This window comes from Platalea leucorodia, assembly GCF_965183815.1.
Source record: "Platalea leucorodia genome assembly, chromosome: Z".
In the NCBI taxonomy this organism is placed as follows: domain Eukaryota; kingdom Metazoa; phylum Chordata; class Aves; order Pelecaniformes; family Threskiornithidae; genus Platalea; species Platalea leucorodia.
Genome location: NC_138858.1, coordinates 19,808,924 through 19,834,599, shown reverse-complemented (window position 1 = coordinate 19,834,599; position 25,676 = coordinate 19,808,924). Strand labels below are relative to the sequence as shown.

General features: G+C 40.1%; 1 protein-coding gene across 1 annotated transcript; it reads right to left on the bottom strand.

Annotated features, from left to right (window-relative positions):
• Window positions 1–343: 343 nt before the first annotated feature.
• Window positions 344–943, bottom strand: HSPB3 (heat shock protein family B (small) member 3; the record flags this gene model as incomplete). The annotated part of the gene is given in 2 exon segments (XM_082335613.1): window positions 344–889; window positions 893–943. Coding segments are annotated over 2 exon segments (597 nt in total).
• Between the last annotated feature and the right edge of the window lie 24,733 nt (window positions 944–25,676).

Genomic DNA, 25,676 nt, shown 5'->3' with positions numbered 1-25,676 from the left:
AAATGCTTATTCCTTAGAAATACAGCTACTCCTACTGAACTCATAAATGTGCTTTATTTTCAATATGTTATCAAAGAGATTTTTTTTCTCTTGCTGTGACTAGCCTAAATTTTCTACTGTTCAAAAAGCCTGGCTTTCCAACACATATGTAGCTGGAGGCAAGCAGTCTAACATTTCACATCAAACCGTAAACTCAGCATACTGAAAAATATATACAAAGATTTTCCATTACTCTAATATAAATACAGCCACATGCTTAGTACACTCTACAGCATCACTTGAATGATATTATTTTGTTATATTAAGAATGATTTTATCTCACCAATAAACTATGGACAAGACTCTAATTCTTTCCCACTGAGTTCTTCATTTCAACAACCAAAATGCCATCATGGCAGAAAAGCGCAGACAAGTCTTTGTTCTCCACTCCATTAGGTAATTTATATTGTCTGGTAAAGCTTCTGGATATGAAACCGTGTTCGTCCATCCTGGGTCCATGCTGAGCTTTGATCAGGAGCCAACCTTCAAAAGTCTGAATAATGATATCTTCGGGGCGGAACTGCACAACGTCCAGCAAGACCTGAAAGCGTGTGTTTTCCTCCTCCTGGCCGCTCTTCCCAGCCCCAGCTGTACTTCCCACGATACACCTTCTGTTGCTCAGTGCAGCTGTAGAAGGGCCCGGCAAAGCGTATAAAGAGTGGTCCAGTTTGTGTGCTTCCAGCTCTTGGACAGCAAACTGCTCTTGATAGCGTACGGGAGTTTCCACCCAGTGTCTTATAACAGCTTCTGCCATTGCTGAGGCAGAAAGATAAGTTGCTGCTCCTGTGTCGCTCTGGGGAAGCTGCAGAGTCAGAGCAAACTCTTCCCAGTCGTATGCCTTACCCGCAGACTAGTTTATCGGTTGATGTCGCCTTTCACTTTTAGCACAGGCAGAGCTTAACATTTAATAGGGCGTGCTGTGCTCCAATGCTGGGAGACTTGTTTCATCTTTTATCCACTAACAATAGAGCACTATTTATAGTGCTGGGGTCTTGAGTGGCTTCAACACGTGCACAGCTTTCATGCATAAGTAGTAAAAGCAAAATTTTAATGCACCTCTGATTATTGCAGTATTGTGCTGTTTGTCATTATGAATAATGAGCTGACCAATAATGTGAAACATTCTATGATTTAAATGGAAGTTTAATGATTCTGGTTTTCCAAGGGATAGATACGAACTCTGTATTTCCTCTAACTGAAGCACAAAGTTACTGAGGGAAGGGATTTAATTAGCTTGACAATAGGAATGGAGCAGATTTCAGGTTAGGTAAACTATAAAATTATCAAGTGCATTGGACGTTGTTGCAGAAGTTGTGCATAGGTGAAATACAGGCATGGTTAACCATGTTATTGGTGGGAGGAGGGAACTGTAGCCATCCCTGCCCAAAGAAGAGGTGCCTGCAGGGCTGAGTCAGCAACCTTAGTGACCTACAAACACAGCAGAGCCTTCTCCAACGTGTCAGGGAGTCAGACTCAAAGAGTTCAGGGAGAATGACAGTGAAAGCTCATGTTTCACAGCTTCCAGGAGAGGGCAGAGTTATTTTTCCCCAGCGGAATAGTAAAGACAACTCCAAATCCTTAGTGCTATCACATTGTCCCAGTGACCTTCATCTTCTGGGGCTTAACAGCTTGAATCTATGATCCCATCTAGTGCATGTGTCTGGGGAGGAGGCCTCATGACCTCAAAGGCTCTCTGTGGTATAATCTTCTTGCTACTCTGTGATCTCAGGGCAAATAATGCCTACAAGTGTTAATAGTTTGGTTAACAAGACCAAAGAGGAAAGTGCAATGAAAAGGGAAAAACACTTCCAAATTTTAGTATGTTTGCTAAAAGATCCATCCAGCTGGGCTTGATAATGTAATGTAAAGCAGAATGCACTATGGCAACTGATGGTGAAAACTTTATTTCCCTCAGTTACACTGATGCTAGAAATAATCAAGCAAGATACTTTCATTCTTTCTTGTTTGGCGATTGCTGCTCAGAGCTCTGTCCCTCTCTTGTCCTTACATCTTCCATTACCATGAAAATGGCAAGTCAGTTTCTCTGGGATCTTTGGTTGCTTATGGACTCACAAAGAAAAAGGCATTTGAATTTTGGTAGCTATCAGAAATGAACTTCTGTATTGAGTCGATGGCAGAGCAGGATTACCAGACATATCTATAATTAAAGTTCTAAGGTTGCTATTTTATTTTAGACTGATGAAGCCTGTATCGCAAGGTAAGGAAATTTTTGAAGGGAGATCAAAAGTTCAAGATAACTTACATTAATGGGCAATCATTTAATTGAGTATTGTGGAAAAGGAGAGTTATGCTACATTATTTAACTATTGGCTCGTCTTCTGTCAAACTGCCCTCCAGAAATTATTTAAAAATGCAATTCCAAATGTATGGCTTGCTAAAACAGTGATAAAAATAACCTGGAGCATTGCCCATTATCTGTTCAGCAGCTGTTTTCTGTTTTGTTAGCCAATGATTCACTTGATGAAGAAACTTTAACCCTGAAGTGAAGCAGTATGCCTGGTTGGTTGTGATATTATGCTTTTAGAGACTGCTGAAAGTTATTGCTATCCCTACTGAATTCCGTGATGATAGCCTGGCTTATTTTACTTCAATTTTGCACTTCATTAATAAATGTACTGTGTAGGAATACAGCATTCTTTTATTTTTTATTTTATTTTAATTATTCCCATCTCCTCTGGAAAAAGGTAAACTTGCTTATACTTACACTTTAAATGAAAACAGAAACCACCACCTCAGTGCAGCTCACTGTGGGACAGCTACACCCATTCCCAGAAACAGTTGTGTTAGTCTTTCAAATGTCTATATTAAGCATACTTGGAACTGTCTGTCTGGTCTAATTAGCACAAAAGATGCTTTGAATATCCTTTAAATTCATGTCATGCACAAAGATCTACAAAAGTTCATGGGATCCCTTTCTACTCTGTAGGACAAGGATTCGGAAAAATTTTGGTAATGAAGCCACGTATTCTCTTTCTTCTCTCCCATCCTGGTCTCTCCTTGGTCCCAGTCCCCTTTTCTCTCTGTTTGCCACCTAAGGGCTCAGGAATTAGCACCATCTTTCTTATCTCTTTGTTGCTAACACGGAGAATATGTCTCCTGGAAAAAAGAAAACACCCTTGAAATGCAAACAACCCAGAATATATTTCTGGGCTTTCAAATTTAAATATGGACGTGTTGCTGCAATACTGAGGAACTCTTGATGCTTATGCTGCTATACTCTTCAAATATCTATAGCACGCTTCGGTTGAGCAATGCATTTTAAAAACAATTGATTACCGAGGTAGTTTTAAACCTTCAGAGCAGATCCGGCAGGAACAGGATCGATGTCCTTAATTGCCAGCTCAGTGCCTCGGGTTTTCTTTCCCTGTTTTTCTGTGCACAGCGAAGGCCTCACCCCGCGCTGCGCAGCGCGTAGGAAACCACCGACTGGCATGGGAAGTATTGCAGAGCTGTTCTTTGCAGAACTGAAGTGAGACAATTACCTATCGTGGTCTTGCGCGAGTCAGTCCATGCTCGCTTTCGCTGATCGCACGTATTCATTGTCTCAATGTCTTTTGGGGATTTTTAAGGGAAAGGAACGAGATCCATGGGCAATTTGCAACGGTTGGCTGGGAGAAACACGGTGCCAGTATAAATGGGTGACACCGACATCTTGTGGTGAGACGAGAAAATAGCTGCGAACAGAAAATCACAAGCTGCCTGCTGCGTGCTAATACCAGGTATAGTTACCAGTCTGTGAGATACTTGTATGGAAAGACAGATCAAAGGACAAAAACCGCAAGAGTTTAACTTACAATAGGCTATTTTCAAGCCTTTATATAAGCTTCTTTCTCAGTATTTTTTTTTTTGGGTGTGTGTGTGTAAATATTTGATTTATGTTGAACTCCTGGAAAATATAGAAAGCAGGCACCCTGGTAAAGCTGTATTGTAAATTGCAAAAATGAGGTGCACAAATTCATGAGAATAACACATTTTTGATGCATATCATAAAGAAATACAGGTGCATCCTGCTTAACACAACTTTAAAATAACAGATTGCCTTGTCACAATTCTCTGCATGCTTGATTCCCCAATGAGAAGTATGTATTTCAACTACCATTGAAATTCAGTAACTGCTGAAAAGCGAAAAAAGTGAAAAGGCTGGCAGGCTGAAGTGAACAAGAACTCTTCTAGCAAAAGCTAACAGGCTGAATTCAAATGAGAGCCATGTAATTGTCCTAATGAATTTAGGCAGAGCGCTGCAATTACTTTTACCAAAGCACCCAAGGATGCCACTCATGATCTACTTCACATGTCATTCAAAAGAGGTGCTGTCACTTCAGAACTGGCAATACGTAAGAAATGTAAGGAAGAGTAGGACTTGGTGGGTTTTACCGGTGCTGGCTCTGTTATACCCAACATGGGAGTTTAAGCTTTGTGGCGATACTGAAGAGCTAGATAGTAAAATAAAATGTATGTGAGAATGGAATGTGGGGTAACACTTATGGAAACTGGGTGGTAAAGAGCTATTTTTCACATGGTATTTAATATATTTGTGTAGAGTGAGAAAATCACTGTCACCTACTTGTGCCGCTTTGTGTCCAATACTTCTTAGAGCTGTGAGTTGTCCTTTTAGCTGGATTGTTAGATCTGGATATATGTAAGCTCTGAAGCAGCCAAAAATATAATCACAACTACTGGAAGTGTCTAATCAGCAGATACCAGGTGTTCTGTTTTCCAGAAATATTGAAGGGTTCTTTTTTATTAATGTCTCATTCCAGCCACATGGTATTTATATTGGTCAGTGAATCACAACATGACTCTTTCTGCAGCCAGACTTCATGCTGCGTTATAAAACTTCTTGCAAGTTTTAAAGCTTGGTTGAAGGAAGGCTTCAGTCCATGGGTCACGTCCTTCAAAACCTGGAAAAGGCTTGAACTGCCCAGCCTCTTGGAAAATCTCTCCAGGGCACTGATGCTCACTTGTAACTGTAAACTCAATCTCCTCCTTTTAGAGGCCTCTTAAGAAGTGGAAAACTAATCTCAGGTTTTGCACTAAGAATCAAGTGTTTCCTCATTTGTTAGGAAGCTATGTAAGAAATATAAGTAAGCATGGAAAGGACTATCATTTTGACACGTTACATCCACTATTACAGGACTTTTTTTTGACACGTTGAGATGATAGAGGGACAGAGGAAGGATGAGGATGAGGGATGACAGGACCATAACAGCTGCTGTTGGAGCAACATCTTTACAGAACAGTGAAGGAATAAAAATGCAACTTGTATAATAAGGATTTTAAAATTTCAAGTTACTATACAAGTTACTTGAAACTGATGTCATGGAACTCTTTACAAGTATTTGCTTTGTTATTCACATGGCTTGTTTTCTAAACATTTTTATGTCTGTTATAGGCAAATGCACCTGTGCCTCATGAATTCTTGAAGAACTCCTATAGAAAGAAAACTGTAGTATTTTATTTAGAGTGATAATAATCTGTTCACTTCTTGCACACGGAACAGTAGAGAGGAAATGAACAACTAAAAGAGAATAACATGCCTAAGGGCTCGGAAGCTCTGTTTTGCCACTGAAAGGCAGGATGTAATGCACTCTTGGTGTAGAAACAGTCTTCTTATTTTTCACCAGTTAAAAATTAACTAGTGTTCCAAGAAGAATGCCTGTTTTCAGGTTTCCTCCTCCTCTGCCTCACTGAAGTCTTGACTTGAGACTTGATAGGAATAACTCAAGGCAGTTGAGTACAGTAAGACTGGTGTATTTATTTTGGATCTGTTTAAACTTCATAGCAAGTGCTCACTTGCTTATTTAGGATATGAAACTCCTATTCCATGGACAGATCTTCAGGTTTGCATGTTTTGAGGTTGACCACTTCAGTAAAAATAATAGAAGAACTGAAAATATCACCTATGAGGTTCTGGGAGTAGGAATATTTCTGCTGTTTAAAATTAGGTACTCCCTAAGGCTTCTAGTGTTAAGGGCTGGAAAATCTAGGATCTAAATTACCCATAAAACATGCTCACATGTAATTAGCACAAAACCCCCATGATCTCATTTTGTTTAGTTTCTTCTAAGAACAAAGTTAAGACTGAAGTTAAATAGCTAGAATGAATTGAAGACCTATGGTGTACTGATGCTCTGGATATGTTTGTCAAAATAATTACTTGGCAGAAAATTTAACTTACTAAATGAATTTTGAGATTATAAATTTTCACTATGTTGAAGTGTTGGAAGGGACTAAAAGTATAATTGAACACCCTTCATTGCTCACCTACTATGAAAATATTGTATTATGACATGAGTGCTAGAGTCAAGACTACATTATAGAATACATATTTGTGTACTTGAAATTTTAGAGCTGTGGAAAATACTTTCTGAGTATTTGCTGGCAATGAGGTATCAGCTGAATGGCCCCTGGTATGAAGGTAGCTTGTGGCTTTAGCTAAAGTCTGCAACTTCAGCACTGGATGCAAAATGAAGCCACTGATTTAAGGCATCCTGTGTTGCTGCATCCTGCATCATTTGTGACTGTGTCTTCTAGGCACAACTGGAATCAGTGAGATTCTTCTTTAACATTAAGAATCCATGAAAATTTATCCAAATAACATAAAAGTCACCCACCACCATGCGTCACCAAGGTGGGAAGTTCCCTAGGGCAAAGCAAATAATCCCTGATTACTCAGCCCAAAACTCGTTGAGGCTGAGAGTCAACACATTGGTCTGGAAGGTGGTCAGCTACTGATTCCAGGCTAGAAGCACCTCATCCAGAAAGTCCTTAAAGAGCAACTGCTGTAATTTGTGAAGGATTTACAGGAAGAGTTTGCTATGGTTAGTGAACAATTCCTTTCTGGGGTGACATAAATGTTCTGTTCGGTGTCAATGTACCTTGGGAATTAACTTCTGTGATGAGCATCTTTGACTGACAAGGAGCAGCTGGAGACTGGGTGGGTCAGTAATGAGAGTGGAAGGCTTGCCCCAAAATCTCAGATTTAGAGTGACTGATAGGGGATTGACGGTGACTCAATGCTACTGTCTTCGTATGCTGACTTAGTGCATAATGTAAAATTCGTTGGTAGCCACATCTGCATTCTATGGACCACCTGTTTGTATCACAAAACCAGCCTCTCCCCTGGTTTCCAGTCTTAGAAGGAGAGCCAATAGTTTATTTGCAAAAATACTGCCTCCCCTTGCCTGTCCACATGGTGACAGCCAACCAAAATCTGGCTCCTGTATCAGAATTGTTTCCTTCAGTGTCGGAGTTAGAACAATATTCTCATATTTTCTTTATTTCCTGACTTTGGCAATGCCAGGAAGGTTGCAGGCATTGTAAAATCTGATGCTGGAAATCCTTCTTTGTAGACAGAGTTTTCAGTTAAATCTGAGGACCCAATTCTGATATATAAACCACATAATCCTTTTATCTTCATTGGAGTTGCACATACATATCAGTGCAGAATGTCTTAAGTGTTTATTAAACTGTTCAGTAACAACTTAATTTTAACATTATCATCCATACTAGTTCTGAAATTACATGTTCTTTCATAGTACAGGTTCAGCTCAGAAGACAGCAGTTAGCCAGACTTTTCTTTAAGATTACAGATTAAGTTTACTGTGGATCTTGATCTACAAGGCTTGGACAGTTATGATATTCCACAGACATAAGCAGTGAATACTTTAATGAAGTGTTAGGCCTGCAATTTAAAACTTTTTTCTCCTCTCTCTTATTTGAGCTCTTGTTCATGCATGTTAGTATTTGAAAAATCTGAAAACATGTTTTCTGGCCTGCTTTGTACACTTGCCTATATGCAAAGACTTCCTGTCACATAGGTTGGAAAAAAATAATGGGAGACTTGTTTTTCTTCTTAAAAAAGTCATTGTATCACATAATATACCAGCAGAACCTCACTCAGTCTTTACTGTACCCTCTAAGCAATGATCTCTGTACATGTAAGCATTTATAACATACGACCAGCTACCTGGTTAGTAGGTAAGGTAGCACTTTCTTTCCATTACTACAATAATTTCCTCCCAACAAGTATTTATCAATAAAGCTATTTTTGTAATAATATAGAGCAGAATTGCTGTGCAAAATCTATTGCTTGTATGTTGTGCTACTGAAGGTCAGGAGATCCTTAATTAAACTTTATTGTGCTAAGGTTTATGTTTAGATAGCATGTTGTGCAAGAAATAAAATATTTGCAGTGAGATTGTGAGAGAGCAATAGTTGATAAAGGTAGATTTAACTCCCATGTTATAGAAGCTGGTTTATTTTCACAGTAGAAGCTCTTTTTTCCATATTAATCTTTGCTGTACCAAGGAGTTAAATTATGTCTGTGTAGGCTAATAGGATAGTTCTGTAGTCATATTTGTAGTACTGGACTTTAAAGTGATTACCTATTCTTGGAGTGAAGTTTTAAAAAATAATTCAAATCTTTATTGGGCATTTTAAGTGTGTTAGCTATTCCACAGAGATTGTAGCATTCTTTGGGGCCGGTCAAAGCTACTTCTAGACAGCCAAGGAGTATGGACTCTGTTATTTATAAAGTGAGGTGGGGCTTCTTTGTGCTAGGGATGAACAAAGCCACAGGAAGGTCATTCAGAAGAGTTACCCATAAGCAGAACCGCAAACCACAGAGTGGGGTTTGACATGCAGTCAAAGGAGCTAGTGCTGTTGGCATTTTCTAGCAATTCAAAATATATTTGGTTATACAGAGAGTGACTGATGGATGGATGGATGGATAAAGAAGTTAGAAGCAGAGAATGAGAGTGAAAGAAAAAATGGATAGAGAGAAATGTTCTAAAACTGAGGAAATTTGATTATTAGTGTACAAGCAAGCTCTCATTCAGCAAAATATACTGAGTGATAGTAGCCCAAGGCAGCTGGATATTGAATAATGAGTGGTTGTCTGTCCAGTTCGCCAACTCCCTGCTCACATTGCTATTCCTATAGCATTCAGTGGCGATATCAGAGAAGCTAAGGTTGCAGGATTAAACCTTATTCTAGCAACAACCTAGGAGAGAAAGAACCACCAGATGGTTTCAGATGGACTCCATGCTGTCTCACTGCTATTCATTTTCTATCACTGCTGGAATTTTGCTGTGGAAACAAATAGCAAAGAAAACAATAACAGGATTAAGAACAATGACAGACTAAGTCACATACCAGTGGTTTACAGCCTATGACATTTTTTTCCTCTGATGCAATGTTAGATTTTTTTTTGGCAATGGTTTTGCTTTTTTTATGTACAACATTTTAGAGTTAAGCCCATGACTCAGCTGAGGAGTAGATGCTTTCTAGTTCCTCCCTACTTTGATACAGTTTGTATGTTGTTTTTGATTTAGTTCTCCCACCTGGCTCTGTGTAATTTGGAGAGAGGCCCCTTTTCTGCTCAGGAACAGCAATTAGGGCCTCAGTTGCCAAACCACGCTTCATTCTTCCTGGGTATAGGGAGCCATAGAGAGCAGTTAGCCAGCAGTGAGCAAACAATAGTAATGAACTCTTCTATGAACCGTAATTCTGGGAGTGCTAATGTGCACAGACTGCATAGCAATAGAAATTTGGGACCAACATACAAACAACTAGTAATTCTGTAATCCTGGATCTAGTCTAGCACCATAGAAAAGCAGCATCCTCTAAGGTTAGGTATTTAAATAGTGAAAGAGGACTCTGCTATTTTGAGAGATCAAATTCAGTTTCCTGTTCTTATTGCACATGTTTCCAGAGTCAACAATGCATCCTAACAATACTATAAAAAGACACCGGACAATTCAGCAAGCTGGAAAAGTGGTTTTTAGTTATTCTACTGCTTCATTTCTATGCTCTGATTATGTAAAAACTCAAAGTTAATATTTCTTCTCAGTAGATGTTCAATTTTTTTAGTCTTTGAGGTCACTTTGCATGCTCTGATAATAATTTTAATTTCCTGCTCTAAAATGTCCAGCATTATTTTCAGATATTTTAGGATTATTTTTATCCGTATCCAAGTGTGAAGTAAGCATTTAGGTAGGTAATGTGGTTACAAAAGATGCTTGCTACATACCAATTACACATTAGGTCCATGATCACTTGCAAAATTCAGCCCCGTTTCAACATGCAGAAGACTTTAGGGGTTTCCAAAATTCAGCTGCTACAGTCACTTGTCTTCTAGAGCTTGTTACCCTTAATGTCCACATCTCATAGGTGTGGGTGAGTTCAATAAGAGGTATCTTTCTGCCTCTAAGTTGGCTGCTATAGGATACTCCTACATGTCAGCTATGGCTTTTGTACGAACTAATATGGAGTTAATTGCCTGCATTTACAGAATCACTGGACTGATCCCTTGTGTTACCAGATACATCCCCCTGCAGTTATTACCTCCAGACGTGGGGAGAAAGGCTAGCAGGAATACCTGGCTCCATTAGCCCACACTTTGTTTGACTACAGCAGGTCTGAGCTGGTATGTCAAGACCTGGTCTGCAGCAGTGTTAGGCACTCAGAGCTGTGTCACAGATGAGTAGTTAGGCTGCTTAAAGAATCACTGTCAAAGATATTTGCAAATAGTGATTTTTAATAGAAATTTATGAAAGTGTGATTTAACAAAGTTCGATGGCAAGGTTCACTCTATTACTTACTAAATGAATGGAATATATATGTATAAAGAGAAAGAAAGAGAACATTGAGTTAGAAGAAAATACACAGGGGAAAAGAAGGCCGTCCCCCTGAGTCACGAGGTTCAGAATGGACCCCCTTGCTTTCTAAACTCCTTCTCAGAAAGGAGCCTAGGTGCAGCTGGATCCAATCCTAGTCTCAGACTTGGTCAATGGTTTATGTCTAAGGATTATATATGTCTAGTGACAGTTTAAGGTTTGTTCACAGTCAAGAGAGAATCACAGGAATTTAGCAATAACTAATCATTGGTTAATTTAGCATCTACAAGGTGATTAAATAGCACTTACCACAATATTTGTATCAATACACACAGACACACAATAGGCCTAGTAATTTGTCGCGAGTTTAGTGAAATACACACAATATGCCTATACAAAGGTACCCAGTAAAAATTCCCCTTAAGTTCAGTGAAATACTCAATCAAATTATTATCTCAACAGGTGAAGATTGAGTCTCAAGGAGTGAAAGGCACTGGAGATCAGCCCAGGTCCTGATCTGTCGGGCCTCTGTATGCAAACCTAAGAGTTCGCAGCTCTGAGAGGCGTCCCACTCAGAGGGAGATACTGGCACAGCCCACTGTGGTCCAGGAGAGCTCAAAGGGTCTCACTTGGTACCGCTGTTTATAGGGTCACAAGATGATTGACTTTAGGCATCAGTAAATTTCCCTCCTGTCATGTTCACAATCAGGTTGGTAATTACTGGAGTTCTCAAAAATACCAGTGATGCTGGTACAGATCCACCTGTACTAATCCGCCCGAGTTACGACCCAGATAGATAGATAAAAAACGTTCCAAGGCTGTCAGGGGGTGATTGATTATTCCTGGTACAGTCAGTACTACTCTCACCTTAGCCATGCGACAGTTTCTGATATGGTTCAGGGATTCTTAACTGCCAAACTTGTTTCACAAAGGCCAAGTCTTGACAGAAGTTACTGAGATTGTAAAACAGTCCAGGAAGGCACGGGAGATGCACCACCACAAAGCTGTACTTCCAGATAATATTAAAAGCGGTCTGGCTGGGATGATATTTGATGCTAAATATTGCAGAATCATGTCTGTCTTATATTAGGTACCCAAAATCAATAGATACTTTGACCTTTAACTTTGTGTGCTTCATTCCTGCTTCTGAAAGAAAGCAATAATAATACTCTCTCATCTTAAAGGATTGTTGTGAAAATGAACTAATTAATATCTGTGAAGCACTTAGTATCGCAATGCATGCCAAAGCAATGAATAATTCTGTCCTCAGACAGGATTTGACAAGTGGTGAGTAAATAGTACATGGGGTCACACACAGCAATAATAACAGTAAAGAAAAGGAAAATTGAATACCTGTAAGATAGTAGTCAAGTGGAAAATATACAGTAGAGTTATATAATTGGACAGCACATCATAATAGACAGCCACATGCAGACTGAATTAAAGCTGCACAGGAAATCTGAAATCTAGCATTTCCTTCCTAAGTGCCTGATTTCAACGGTGGTTTTAATGTTGTGTTTTGAACATTTACTGTACTATAGCCGCAATTGTTAGGTTTCTATTCCTCTCCCTGGTTTTCAGCATGATACATAATTCACTGTGAGAATGTGGGATACATAGAAAGATAGCATCACATTTGGAAAATAATTCAGATAGTAATGTAAAGTTGTCTGAAATGAGGTTAGGTCTGACCACACTGTGACTCCCATCTACTCCTCCATGAGAATTAAAGAGTCAGCTGACGTGGTAAATTGAAACCTCTTGGCAGTTCCCTGTCTGGAGACCAAATCCATCAGGCATGTTCTGCCCACTGTTCCAGCAAAGATAAACCAGGACTTCCCCATCTGCAGCGGGAATGATGTCAGGAAAAGTAGACAGGACCTGGTAGGATCCAGGTTAAAATGTCTCGATTGGAAATTTCCATTTGTATCCCACTGAAATTATTAGGAATTTTACCAATATCTGTTTGTAAGCAGTAATATGTCTTAGACCTCTGAAAGCTAGGTATTAAACAGGTAACATGTGAAAAACATTACTTTTGCCCAAGGCTTGTTCAGTTCTGAGACAGTGTATTAATATGCATGCTGAACTGCGGAATAGGGTAAAAATGAAGAATTAGTGGTCAATACTAATGAGGACCATTTGCTCTAAACACAAATGTACTGTGCTTTTTGCTTACAATATATACAGCTTTACTTGAAAGATTCTCCTAGTGTCTGGTTATTTTAGTACCACTACTTATGATTTTTCATGTGGTCAGAGTAACATTAATGTTTAGCTTTAATTCCCTCAGTAATTATTAACAGAGTTACATGTTAATGAATTAACAGATTCACCTTCCTTGTCTCTTAAACCCTCCATGCAGAAGCAACTCATCAAATTCATGTTAGTTATACAGAAAGCTTTACTTTATTATTTAGCCAGGACTACAAAAATCAGATATGATCCAAATCTATCTATCCTTCATGCTGGAATAAAATAGAAATAAAATAGAGGACGCATTCCTCCTCACATATTCTTCAGATGGGTTAAGGACAAGAAGCCTATACTTTTGCTGCTGGCCTCAAGGAAAAAAAAAACACATTAGTGGGAGTCAAAGGACCCTGTAAAGCATGCTTTGGACTTGCTCTCATTGCTGAAATCTATACAGTTACCACACAGAATACTAACCCTTAATGAGCTTGTAAAAAACCTCACTGTTGTGACCTATGTTCCTGATCTGAGATTCAGGTTGGCTGATAGGTCTGTCAGTGTCTTTTAAATTGTGATTCTCTTAATTCCTTCATGGGCCAGCTACTTGACAGTTTTTCCATGCTCAAGACTATGTGGAGGATGCTCAAAGGACAAATACAGTTTATTCCTAACCAAGAATTCTCCAGGATGGACTCAGAATATTCACACCCTTGTCTTACTTTCCCTCACCTTTGGAGCTGTAATTGCTTGTAGGATAGATGAAAATGCACTGAAGTCGTTGAATTCACATGCTGCCTTTAGACCCTCGTCCCGAAAACATGTAGGAACAGTGGGAAAAAGGGGACAGTGCTAGTGTAAAGTTCCCACCCACACAGTAAATTGGCTAAGTGGAAATGCATTTCCAAGTGTGTGTGCCCTCTGCTGTATTTATTCCTATACCCTTGACTGCACTGCGGCTGAGCTTCTCAGCTGCATAAGTCTGCTCCCTAACATGTCTGCAGTGTTACTGGGTTTGTGCTGTTCAGACAATCATCACTAACTGGTTTTATTACTCACAAGATAGATAGATTTATAATGCATTTGCCAAGACATTAGCAAGAAAGGATGGCTGGACTTGTGGTTAGGGCTCTGACTTGGGAGGTAAGAAATCCAATCTTGGTTCTTGGCTCTCCCGCAGGCTTTTCTCTACGACTTCTGGCAAACCACAGTCTTTCTGTTCCACTTTCAAAGAGTTGGGGAAGAGATATCAGGATCCTAGCCCTACTTAGATTATCGAGCTTTTGGGGAGATACAGTATCTTCTAATGCATGTATGCAAAAACTGTTATACAGATACAAGATTTGGTCACAACAACCCCATGCACCATTACAGGCTGGGGGAGGAGTGGCTGGAGAGCTGCCTGGCAGAAAAGGAGCTGGGGGTGTTGGTTGACAGCCGCCTGAACATGAGCCAGCAGTGTGCTCAGGTGGCCAAGAGGGCCAATGGCATCCTGGCCTGTATCAGGAATAGTGTGGCCAGCAGGACCAGGGAGGTGATAGTGCCCCTGTACTCGGCACTGGTGAGGCCGCACCTCGAGTACTGTGTTCAGGTTTGGGCCTCTCATTACAAGAAGGACATCGAGGTGCTGGAGCGTGTCCAGAGGAGGGCAGTGAAGCTGGTGAAGAGTCTGGAGCACAAGGCTTATGAGGAGCGGCTGAGGGAGCTGGGGTTGTTTAGCCTGGAGAAGAGGAGGCTGAGGGGAGACCTTCTTGCTCTCTACAACTACCTGACAGGAGGTTGTAGTGAGGTGGGGGTCAGTCTTTTCTCCCTAGTAGCAAGTGATAGGACGAGAGGAAACGGCCTCAAGCTGCGCCAGGGCAGGTTTAGGTTGGATTTTAGGAAAAACTTGTTCACCGAGAGGGTGGTCAAGCATTGGAACAGGCTACGCAGGGAAGTGGTTGAGTCTCCATCCCTGGAGGTATTTAAAGAACGGATAGATGTGTTGCTCGAGGACATGGTATAGTGATGGACTTGGCAGTGCTAGGTTAATGGTTGGACTCGATGATCTTAAGGGTCTTTTCCAACCTTAACGATTCTATGATTCTAAGATAGCATATGAGGCCTTCAGAGGAAAAAGACAGAGCAAACAGGGATCATAAGAATTGTAAGTATAAAGGTGTGTCACTAGTGACAAAGATGAAATTGAGTTTGATGTGCATACACGTTTAATATTCCTGTTGAAACCAAAGAACAGCTTGCTGTTTCAGGTATCAGAGGTGGCCTTACTGGAAGGGATGAGACCTCTCCCCTCCTCTGTTATGGCACCAAGTATGTCACTTGCTTCATAGGGTGTGATAGCATAGAGGTGGATGACTGCAACCAATGCTACAGGCTAGGGCATCATTATAATGCAACTGAAAATACAGCAACGGTACAGCAAGTGGAGGGCGAGTACACAGAAAATCAGAAAGCATGTAGTAATCAAAGTTTGTCAAATGGATGTATATTCTATAGAAACAAAGACATTTTCAGCAGATTTACATTTTGCTGCTGTTGGTAAGGTAAATGTAATTGTATTGCTGTCCTGTTTGTATGGCTGATGATCTTGCATTTCTTTTACTCACTAGTAGAATATTAGTTTGCAAAGAAAACGCAAAAAAGAGCCTATTCTAGGCTTATCACACTATAGTACTATTAATGGATTTTGTCTACAAAGAGCTTTTACAGGATGAAGTTGCTTGAGTTCAATTTAAAATTTAACAGTTGTAGGCTCACCTTTCAGACCTCTCTTGGGCAAAGTTCATATTGAAATTGAATTTTCCATGCATAAAGACTGAAAAGAAACAAAGGGACAAAAGGATTAAATATTTATTTTTATAATACTTGTACTGTAGAAAGAGTAAAAAAAATAAGCCTCAGAGACTTGTTGGACATTAATACGAAAAAATGTTGCAGTGATAATAAGTGAGATAAGTGGCTGTATGTGCTAATGTACTAAACTGCATATGTGAAAAACGTTGAGAGTATTTGTGGATAATTGCAAGCACAAAAGCACAGCAGTAACTTTATTGATGGAGTTAAATTTTCTTTAAACCATCTTAGAATGTCAGATATTAGGTATAGTCCTTTCCTACCCTGTGTGGCTGAGGTACAATAAATATTGTCAGAAGCAATAAAATCTCTTATAGTGCATATTATATATACGCTCCTCACTCTATAGATACTATAACTCACACTTCCATGGTAGATGCTAGTAAGATAGACAAGATTTAAAAAGTAAATCCCAGAGATGAGACTTTCTGAATATAGATTGAAAGAAAATTCAAAGCTATTTGTATGAAGTGTGCCCAGATATTGCTATGATTGTGAGGATTACCACTCGAGTAATAAAAAAGGAGTTTTGGTTGTAGTTTCTGACAAAAACTCACATAAGATGGATTCCATATAAGCAATCCTGACCAAACAAACCCCGGTGTTAGCAAGTATTTCACTGACCAGATCTTACATCACTTTTTTCCTTACATCCCAATTTTTGTATTTTTCTTAAGTCTATGCTTTATTGACTGGTTTTCTGTCGCAGTAGATATAAAGCTTTTCCTGTTCTACTCTAGTTGTTTTCATTGCACTGAAAGTGGGAGATGTTTAGAACCCTTGTTTATCTCTATGTTTTACTCAGGAGGACTACAAGGATGTTGTGAGGTTATGCAGGGAGAAAATCAGAAGGACCAAAGCCCAAGTGGAACTTCATCTGGCTACTGCCGTAAAAGGCAACAAAAGATATTTCTACAAGTACATTAGCAACAAAAGGAGAGCTAAGGAGAATCTCCATGCTTAATTGGATGTAGGGAGGAACCTAGTGACACAGGATGAGGAAAAGGCTGAGGTACTTCATGCCTTCTTTGCCTCAGTCTTTAGTAGTCAGACCAGTTGTTCTCCCGGTACCCAGCCCACTGAGCTGGAAGACAGGGACAGAGAGCAGAATGAAGCCCCCATAATCCAAGGGGAAATGGATAGTGACCTGCTACACCACCTAGACACAGTCAAGTCTATGGGGCTGGATGGGATCCACCCAAGGGTACTGAGGGAGCTGCAGAGGTGCTCACCAAGCCACTTTCCATCATCTATCAGCAGTCCTGGCTAACCAGGGAAGACCCAGTTGACTGGAGGTTAGCAAATGTGATGCCCAGCTACAAGAAGGGCCAGAAGGACAATCCAGGGAACTACAGGCCTGTCAGTCTGACCTTGGTGCTGGGGAAGGTCATAGAGCAGATCATCCTGAGTGCCATCACGTGGCACGTACGGGACAACCAGGGGATCAGGCCCAGTCAGCATGGGTTTATGAAAGGCAGTGGATGAGGGAAAGACTGTGGATGTTTTCCACCTGGACTTTAGTAAAGCCTTTGACATGGTTTCTCACAGCAATCTCCTGGTGAAACTAGCTGCTCATGGCTTGGAGGGGCATACTCTTCGCTGGGTAAAAACCTGGCTGGATGGCCAGGCCCAAAGAGTTGTGGTGAATGGAGTTAACTCCAGTTGGTGGCTGGTCACAAGTGGGGGCTCAGTATTGGGTCCAGTTCTGTGTAATATCTTTATCAACGATCTGGATGAGGGGATTGAGTGCACCCTCAGTAAGTTTGCAGATGACACCAAGTTGGGCAGGAGTGCTGATCTGCTGGAGGGTAGGAAGGCTCTAGAGAGGGATCTGCACTGGCTGGATCGATGGGATGAGGCCAACTGTATGAGGTTCAACAAGGCCAAGTGCCAGGTCCTGCACTTGGGTCACAACCCCATGCAACGCTACAGGCTTGGGGAAGAGTGGCTGGAGAGCTGCCTGGCAGAAAAGGAGCTGGGGGTGTTGGTTGACAGCCGCCTGAACATGAGCCAGCAGTGTGCTCAGGTGGCCAAGAGGGCCAATGGCATCCTGGCTTGTATCCGGAATAGTGTGGCCAGCAGGACCAGGGAGGTGGTAGTGCCCCTGTACTCGGCACTGGTGAGGCTGCACCTCAAGTACTGTGTTCAGTTTTGGGCCCCTCACTACAAGAAGGACATGGAGGTGCTGGAGGGTGTCCAGAGAAGGGCAGTGAAGCTGGTGAAGGGTCTAGAGCACAAGTCTTATGAGGAGCGGCTGAGGGAGCTGGGGTTGTTTAGCCTGGAGAAGAGGAGGCTGAGGGGAGACCTTGTCACTCTCTACAACTACCTGAAAGGAGGTTGTAGTGAGGTGGGGGTCGGTCTCTTCTCCCAAGTAGCAAGTGATAGGACAAGAGGAAACGGCCTCAAGCTGTGCCAGGGCAGGTTTAGATTGGATATTAGGAAAAACTTGTTCACCGAGAGGGTGGTCAAGCATTGGAACAGGCTACGCAGGGAAGTGGTTGAGTCTCCATCCCTGGAGGTATTTAAAGAACGGATAGATGTGTTGCTCGAGGACATGGTATAGTGATGGACTTGGCAGTGCTAGGTTAATGGTTGGACTTGATGATCTTAAGGATCTTTTCCAACCTAATCGATTCTGTGATTCTATGATTCTATGATCTCCCAAAACATCCTTGATGACTGTAAGAATTCCCTTGCTGGTGGGTTATTTTTGGTTTTTGGTTTGTTTGGTTGGGTTTTTTTTTGTTTGTTTGTTTTAAATCGAATCTGGAAATAAGATCTTTAAAAGATCATTCATTTATGAGTTCTTGAAAACTGGGGTTTGAAGCATAGATTCTCTCTTGGCTTATGCAGGCTCCTTTTCATAAAGCAGACTGTAGGTACTAGAAAATCCCTGACTCCACCTCATTAGCCCATAAGAAGTTACAGGAGTTCAGGACTTAATTCAAAGTTAAAGTCAACAGGAGTCTCTTTATGTCTTTGGATCAAAGAGTCAAAAATTTACTACCTTTTCAGATCACAATCTCTCCAAAGAGTGTGCATAAAAACCAGGTTCCTTCCTTTCTTCTTGTAACTTTTCAGGTTGTCCTGATGTTTTTCTGGCTAACACGCAAGGGAATCAGAAGAGCTGACTGGGAATACACAATTTTCACACTCACTTAAGTCAAAACTCCTATAGCGCACTTTGGCAGGCAAGGGGGGCACTCCTTACAGCATTAACTCCGAGATGGAGATTTTCACACTCCTCACCATCACTTAAAGAAATTTGCATTATATGATACCAGACCTGGCAAAGATAATAAAAGTTTGTTAAAAATCTAGATCTATGATTTTAATTACCTTTATGAAAACTTTAGATATTTATCTTTAAGGTCAAGTCTTGATACAGCAAAATAGCATTCAGAACAAGTGTTAGCAAAAGGCTTTCTTCATTTCAGTCTTTAATTGAAAAACAGAAGGAGAGCTGAGTGTGTATAATTAAGTACAACAACTTAAGTAGTATCTGGTTTACAGGGAAATTCAGCTAAGACAGAGTGTGACCACAATCTGAAGAGTGTACAACAAAGAAGTATGTTTTATCCAGAATTACCATAAGCATAGTTGGCAGAAACCTCATGATTTTCTCTCTTAACTACATACTTGCAATTTCCTGTAAATAATAATGCAGAACAGTAGCTAGTCATTTACGGTTTGTATAAAATAAGGAGACTATAAAAGAAATGAGCATTCTGCCTATTCTTAGTTTGAGATTACGTTTTACTATAAAGTGTATGGTATTGGTCTCATTCCTGAGTCTCTGCAAGTCTTAATGCATATTTAATGGTGCACACCTACTGCAGAAAGTCTGTCAGGAGGGAGCATTATCCTGATAGAAATCCAGTCACACGTTTCCCCATCCTGTGTCCCAAAGCAGGTTAGTAGAGCCTGAAAAGTGAGAAGCAATGGTGAGGAATGCTGAGAGGCCCTGTTTCAAGACAACTTGCTTGTGCCCACAAACAGAACTGCTTTTTTAGGGTTCCTTGCTGATATTTTAAATCACCTATTTGGCTCCTCCATTGTTCCTTTGAATCCCTTTTGTTAGAAATTACTACATTAACTTTTTAATGTAGTAAACACTGTGTTTTTAAATACAGTGACTAATTGTGATTATCTCAGACAAAAGCAGTTAACACAGGTCTGCCCTTGGCCATAGTAAGGACAAGTCCGCATTTAATGTAATTGTCAATTAACATCTCTATTAATTTGGTACATCTTCGCAGTAAAAACAAGCCAATGACAGCAGAGCACACTCTGTTCTTTCCAGACTGAATCCTTCCCTGCCAGTGACCATCTTCTGTTCTCCAGTGCAAAGCAGCAGTTGTTCCTTTGTTAAATGGCAATAAGCCTTTGTCCATGCTTTTGTATGAACAAATTGTTATGTATGTTTCACACCCTTAAAAAGTCTAAATGTCATAGTTAATATACTAGGGAGTTACAACAGTCTTTGCCTCTAGCTGTTTTCTACACCTAATTTTATGCAGTGCGCATAAGCAGAACTGAATTGTTTAAATAGCGTAATGCCATACAGCTGGTTCAGTCAATAATGTCCTTAACTCTTGCTACACCGTCTTTTTCCCCAAAGGATTATATGCGTTTTATCCTATTGTTTTGCCTTGTTTGGGAGGGGAAGAAAAATTTCTCAATAATTTTATTCTGCAGGAAGCAATAAAGAAGAACATAAACTAGGTATATACTGTTACATGTTATAGCAGCTGACGGAGGCATCTTAAAACTGCTGTACAAATACCACCAGCATCCAAATAGCTCTGCAAAAAGTAGCAATGGCAATAAAGGCTTCCTTGACCTTTCTCCAAACACCCAAGGAAAAAAGGGTCTTGCTAACAAACCATTCAATTTTTACTCATGGAAACCAGCTGAAATCTGTGGAAGCTTTTCTCACCAACACCAGTGGCAACTGGCAAGTTTAACTTTCAGGCACAGCCAAAGTAAACACCAGTATGTGACCTTGCTACCAGTTTTGCAAGATCTTGCTGGGGGTGAAGCTGGAGTGTGTGAAGTGTGGGCTGTTAGTGTGAGACCTGGCAACAACCTGCTGGCTTATTTTTGGCCGTCCCTTCCCTGCCCGGTCTGTGCAGTCAGGTGAATGCTTCCCCTGGTGAGGGTGGGAGCTGACAGCCATTCAATGGGAGGAAGGAAGAAGAGGCCTCTAGGTTTTAAGATGGGAGTGGACTGGGGAGGGAGGAGAGGCTACTGGGAAGTGGGGAAGGCAGAAGGACGTGTCCTGTATCCTGTCATCTGAAGGCATGAGGGCTGGTCAGTGTGTGGAGAGACTCCCCAAAGCCCCAGAACTTCCCTCATCCTTCTCCTTCCTTTTTCTAGAATCCCACTCCTTTCCACAGACCTGACTTTTTCCAGTCATCCTTCCCACTGAAACCCCCTAAACTCACTCCCAGTTCATCTTTCCCTGCTTTCAATCTAAGGAACAAAACCCTTAAATACACTTGCTAAGCCCTGCCACTTCTTCACCACAGCAGAACCTGATACTGATTTTTTCCATTTATTGCTGATGAATCTTGAACTTCTGAGACTTCATAAAATCCTCTCTCTCACTCCCTGCAGGTCTCTACTCTGGCCTGAGAGCTAAGGTATTAATTGTATTCCTCCTATGGCATTCTGTAAGTCAATGGATTTAAACAAGCAGAATCCCAGTATGTTGTACCACACTGTATCCCGATACCTATCTGTTGCCATTTTCCTATGTTTAAAGGATACAGAGGCCCCACCGTGTGCTGTTATTATCTGTTCTCACTCTTGGACAGTGGCTTACAGTCATTCTGCAACAGTATTACTGGAAGTATCTTCTGGGCAGGGAACAAGGTACAGTAGAGAGAGCTGTCAGAGTGATGGCATTTCAGGGTCAGCTGCCTGTCTCCCAACAGATGGTGTTTTGTTGTCTCTCATTAAAAAATCTTCCATGCAGAAAGTAACAGTGTCAGATCTTCTAATGCTAATTTAGCCTAAGTTCAAAGATAAAATATGTATTCCAAAATTACACAGGCTACATGGTCAGCTTCAAAGTGCAAAACACATCTTTTGATCGATGCGCTAGCTATGCGACATGTAATTATATCACCTCATTTCCTTTTGCAGTTTAGTTTTGATTGGACCAACACATCTAAGCTACTTCACTTGTTCGCTTTACATATCGCTCTTGGCCACGGACGGGGTATATGCTACCACAGAGCACACACACGACACAGTATGGTTCAGAGCACTCAGGAGTGTATGAATTCTGGACAGCCAGGAATTCAAGAACCATATTTTTCTTTCAGTTCTGCCTGGTTGTAAAAATGAGTGCATAAGGCCTATGGAAATCCAGTTCAATTACCAGGAAAACTTCTGAACAAAACCCTTTACACGAAGGTCAGGTAGCCAGTGTCTTGCTCCGATTGAAAGCTGTGTTTTTACTGGAAACGTGAATTCAATCTTCAAGTACCTGGATCTTTGTAAAGAGGGATACAGGCTTTTCTGCTTTTCCTGACATAGAGAGTCCAGTCTTCCAAAGCGAAGATGTTCTCATCAGTGCTATAATACGTAGATTATGCTGAAGACGCAAATACTCAAAGCAAATGCTGTTTACGTTTTTAAGTAGCTTTCTACGTGTACTTTCAGAATGGGCAACCATTCTCATTATGAAGATCATCCATTTTGCATGGGGATACTTTCTTATTTCCACTCGCACTATCAGAACAGTTTCTTAAAAATCTGTGATATAAAATAAATAGCAAGAATTTGACCTGTGGATTTCCAAGAGGAAGTTTAATTAAGAAAAAACTTTACATTAAGAAGAACCTACTTAATATTCTGTTTGTATAAACATTTGAACTAAGGTCTTTTGAACTTATTGGTAATTGAAGCATATACTTAAGCATCTGTTGAATCAATTTTTATAAGGTGGTATGTTTAACAGCCTGCTGTGTTCAACCTTGGTTACTCATCATAACCTTAGAAAAGAGAATAGGTAAACTTGTTTTGACATAAACTATGCTACCTTTCCCATGAAGTGGGCCAAGTAGTGAAATAACTTTGCATGAATTGCAGCATTTGTAGAGCAGCCAGCAGTCAACCAAACCACTTTATGGAGAAAGCAATATAACTGGTCCTGAATACCTCCAGTGTTATATTCCATGTGTTAATCTTCCAAGAGCAGTTCATGTGAAGGTGGTTATACAGATACTTAAGGGGAAGCTCCCAAACCTAGAAAGCATGGTGCTTCAAAGACATTTGGATTACCTTCAGTTCACGTTATTCCTACAGTACAGATCGCATTCAGATTTGTGTATGCGAATTGCTTTTGGAAATCAAGGAGACAGTTGAGTGATTTAAAAATGCAACTTATTTACTTAATAGCCCCAGTACAGAGATTAGTGGATCTGAAAAAGAAACACTTTGTTATACACATTTGCTTTCCTTCTTCCAGACATATTTTCCAGTGTAGCGCTATTTTCTTAGGTTTCCATCCTAAAAATACATTTGCTGTCCTAGTGAGGGAGCATGAAGTTGATTTATCTGGATTCTTTTGGTGTATCATTGCTTCAAATTTTTATTACCTCAGATGTATAGAACTGTACGTACAGAAACATCACAAAATGCCTCAGAAACAGTTAAAATTGAAACAAACCCTTTGGAGAGAGACGATTCATTTCTAACACTTCCCAATTACCTTGTTGGTTTCAGTTCACAGTATCTCCTTACTACATCTATTTTTTCCCTCAAGAATTAGTACATTGGCCCGTATTTCCTGCTTTTCAACTAAATGGGAATCCTTTAAAATGATCTGCCGTTGATATAACCTTTTCCCTATTCATTGTCTTCAAAAAGTGGCTGAACCACAATCCTTTTGTTAAATATGTCTGACCAACATAGGATTCTCCTTCTGGACTGGTATTGTTCAAGGCTTGTAATGACTTCTTGAGGCACTGATATCTATACCTCCGATTTTGCTTCCAGGCTCTTATGGTTTGACATTGCTTTTTAATCTTGTTTCAGCTGTATGTTAATATGTGTGCCTTATCATTAGTTACATACTTCTATTCATCAGGAATATGCAGCAAAGCATTTAAGCACACTTTAGCCAGTAGGACTTTAGGACGTGCTTTAAAGAAAAAAGAGCTCCTAAGGGTACGCTACATGGCAAAATGCAGGTTTAATTATAACTTGTGTTCACATGCCTGCATAGCTTAAATTACCTAACATGAATAAAAGTAAAAGAATTACTTTTGTGTGAACTGGTAACTGGAGTTCAAACTCTAAGGCATGTGTTATTACTTTGTCCTTTCTCTTCTTAACATACTGCCTAGATGAGGCTAAAACCTGGCTTCATTTCTGCCATAAAGGTTTATCCAGAATAACAAATTATTTCTTACTCATTTTGAGCATTTATTTTATCCTTTTTGCTAAAAGGCATTTTGCTTTTCATTTAAGATCGAGAAATAAAGTAAGTTAAAATGTAGTAAAACTTCAACTGCTGAGACTTTGTAGCTGGTTTTCATTATTCCCAGTGAGGGATGAAACGGTCATTCCCACTGATAGCTGCAATGCTCTGCTGAGCATATTCTATTCATATGCTACATTTAGACTACAGGCAAAGTTTAGTTGTACAGGTTTGTAGTCATACTGACTTCTCGGGAAGACATGACTGTTAAGGAAGATACAAAGCTGAAGTATGTAAGATGGGTTAACATATTGAATATAAATATGAAATACAAGGTCATATGCAAAATGCAATTTCTTTTATTTCAGAATTATCTGTTCTTTCATTTGCTTTGAGACTTCGTATTTATTCTCACCAATTCATACGTGCCATTATTGAATCTTGCTCTTTTAGAGTGAAGAGAAGGACTGATGGTGGCAACAGTCAGACCCATGTTCCAGGTGTCTGCACAGCTTTACTTGAGGCACCACCTTCCTTGCCTTTGGACAGGCAGACCTATGGGATGGGCATTGTTAATCTCCAAACACAACAAAGGTATTATGTAAGTCATAAGATATATTGTCTTCTAATGGTATTTTTTTTCATACATTCACAGGACTACGAGAAGTTCTGAGAATATGAAGAATTTTCTAAGACCAAATGGGAAAGTGGAAGGCTTTAAGAACTGGATCCAAAACCAGCCCATTTTATAGTTTGAAAAAGACAGAATATTGTCTCTCTAATGTTTTTAGGAGTAAATTTGGAACAGCATAATTCTGGCCTAACAGAGTTCTCATCATGTGGTCAAGAACAAAGGAAAAGGCTACAGATGAAAACATGTATTTGCATGTTAACACTAGAGCAAAGACCATAGTATAACTGTATTGCTTCTATTTATTTATTCAGTAAAAAGGCAAAACAATCTGAACATGAGATAAATATTTGAATACTCTGTAAACAATATTCATACTAGAAACAAACGTATTACAAACTTTAATCAGAACTGTAATCCCCATAAAATATAACACACTGAAGTCACAAAAGTCCAAAGGTTCAGCTCATCCCAGAAAGGTAGACATTATGTGGAACAGGACTAGATTTCTTAGTGTTTGCCTCCTCATTGATTCTCAGCAGGGACAGAAAGGTACAACTTCTAATCCATCTCTTGAAGGTATTTCCACAGTGCTCCCAAGCAGTAGAGGGTTAAACCAGATTGCAACTGTGAATTTTTTTTTAAATCTTCACAACACGTTGCTAGAGGAAAACACTATTTTTCTACATTTCACAAAAAAGAAACCAAGCAAAGAAAAGTCAAATGCTTTGTTAAGGGTGTATGAGAAGAAACCCTAAAGCCCTAAATCTAGGGCTTCCAAATTCCACAGTTTCTCACACACAAAACCCCTGCTACCAAGGGAGATTCTCTATCTGTCATCATTTAGGCCTCACACTCTGCTAATAATTCCAACAAGGTTGCCAGTTTA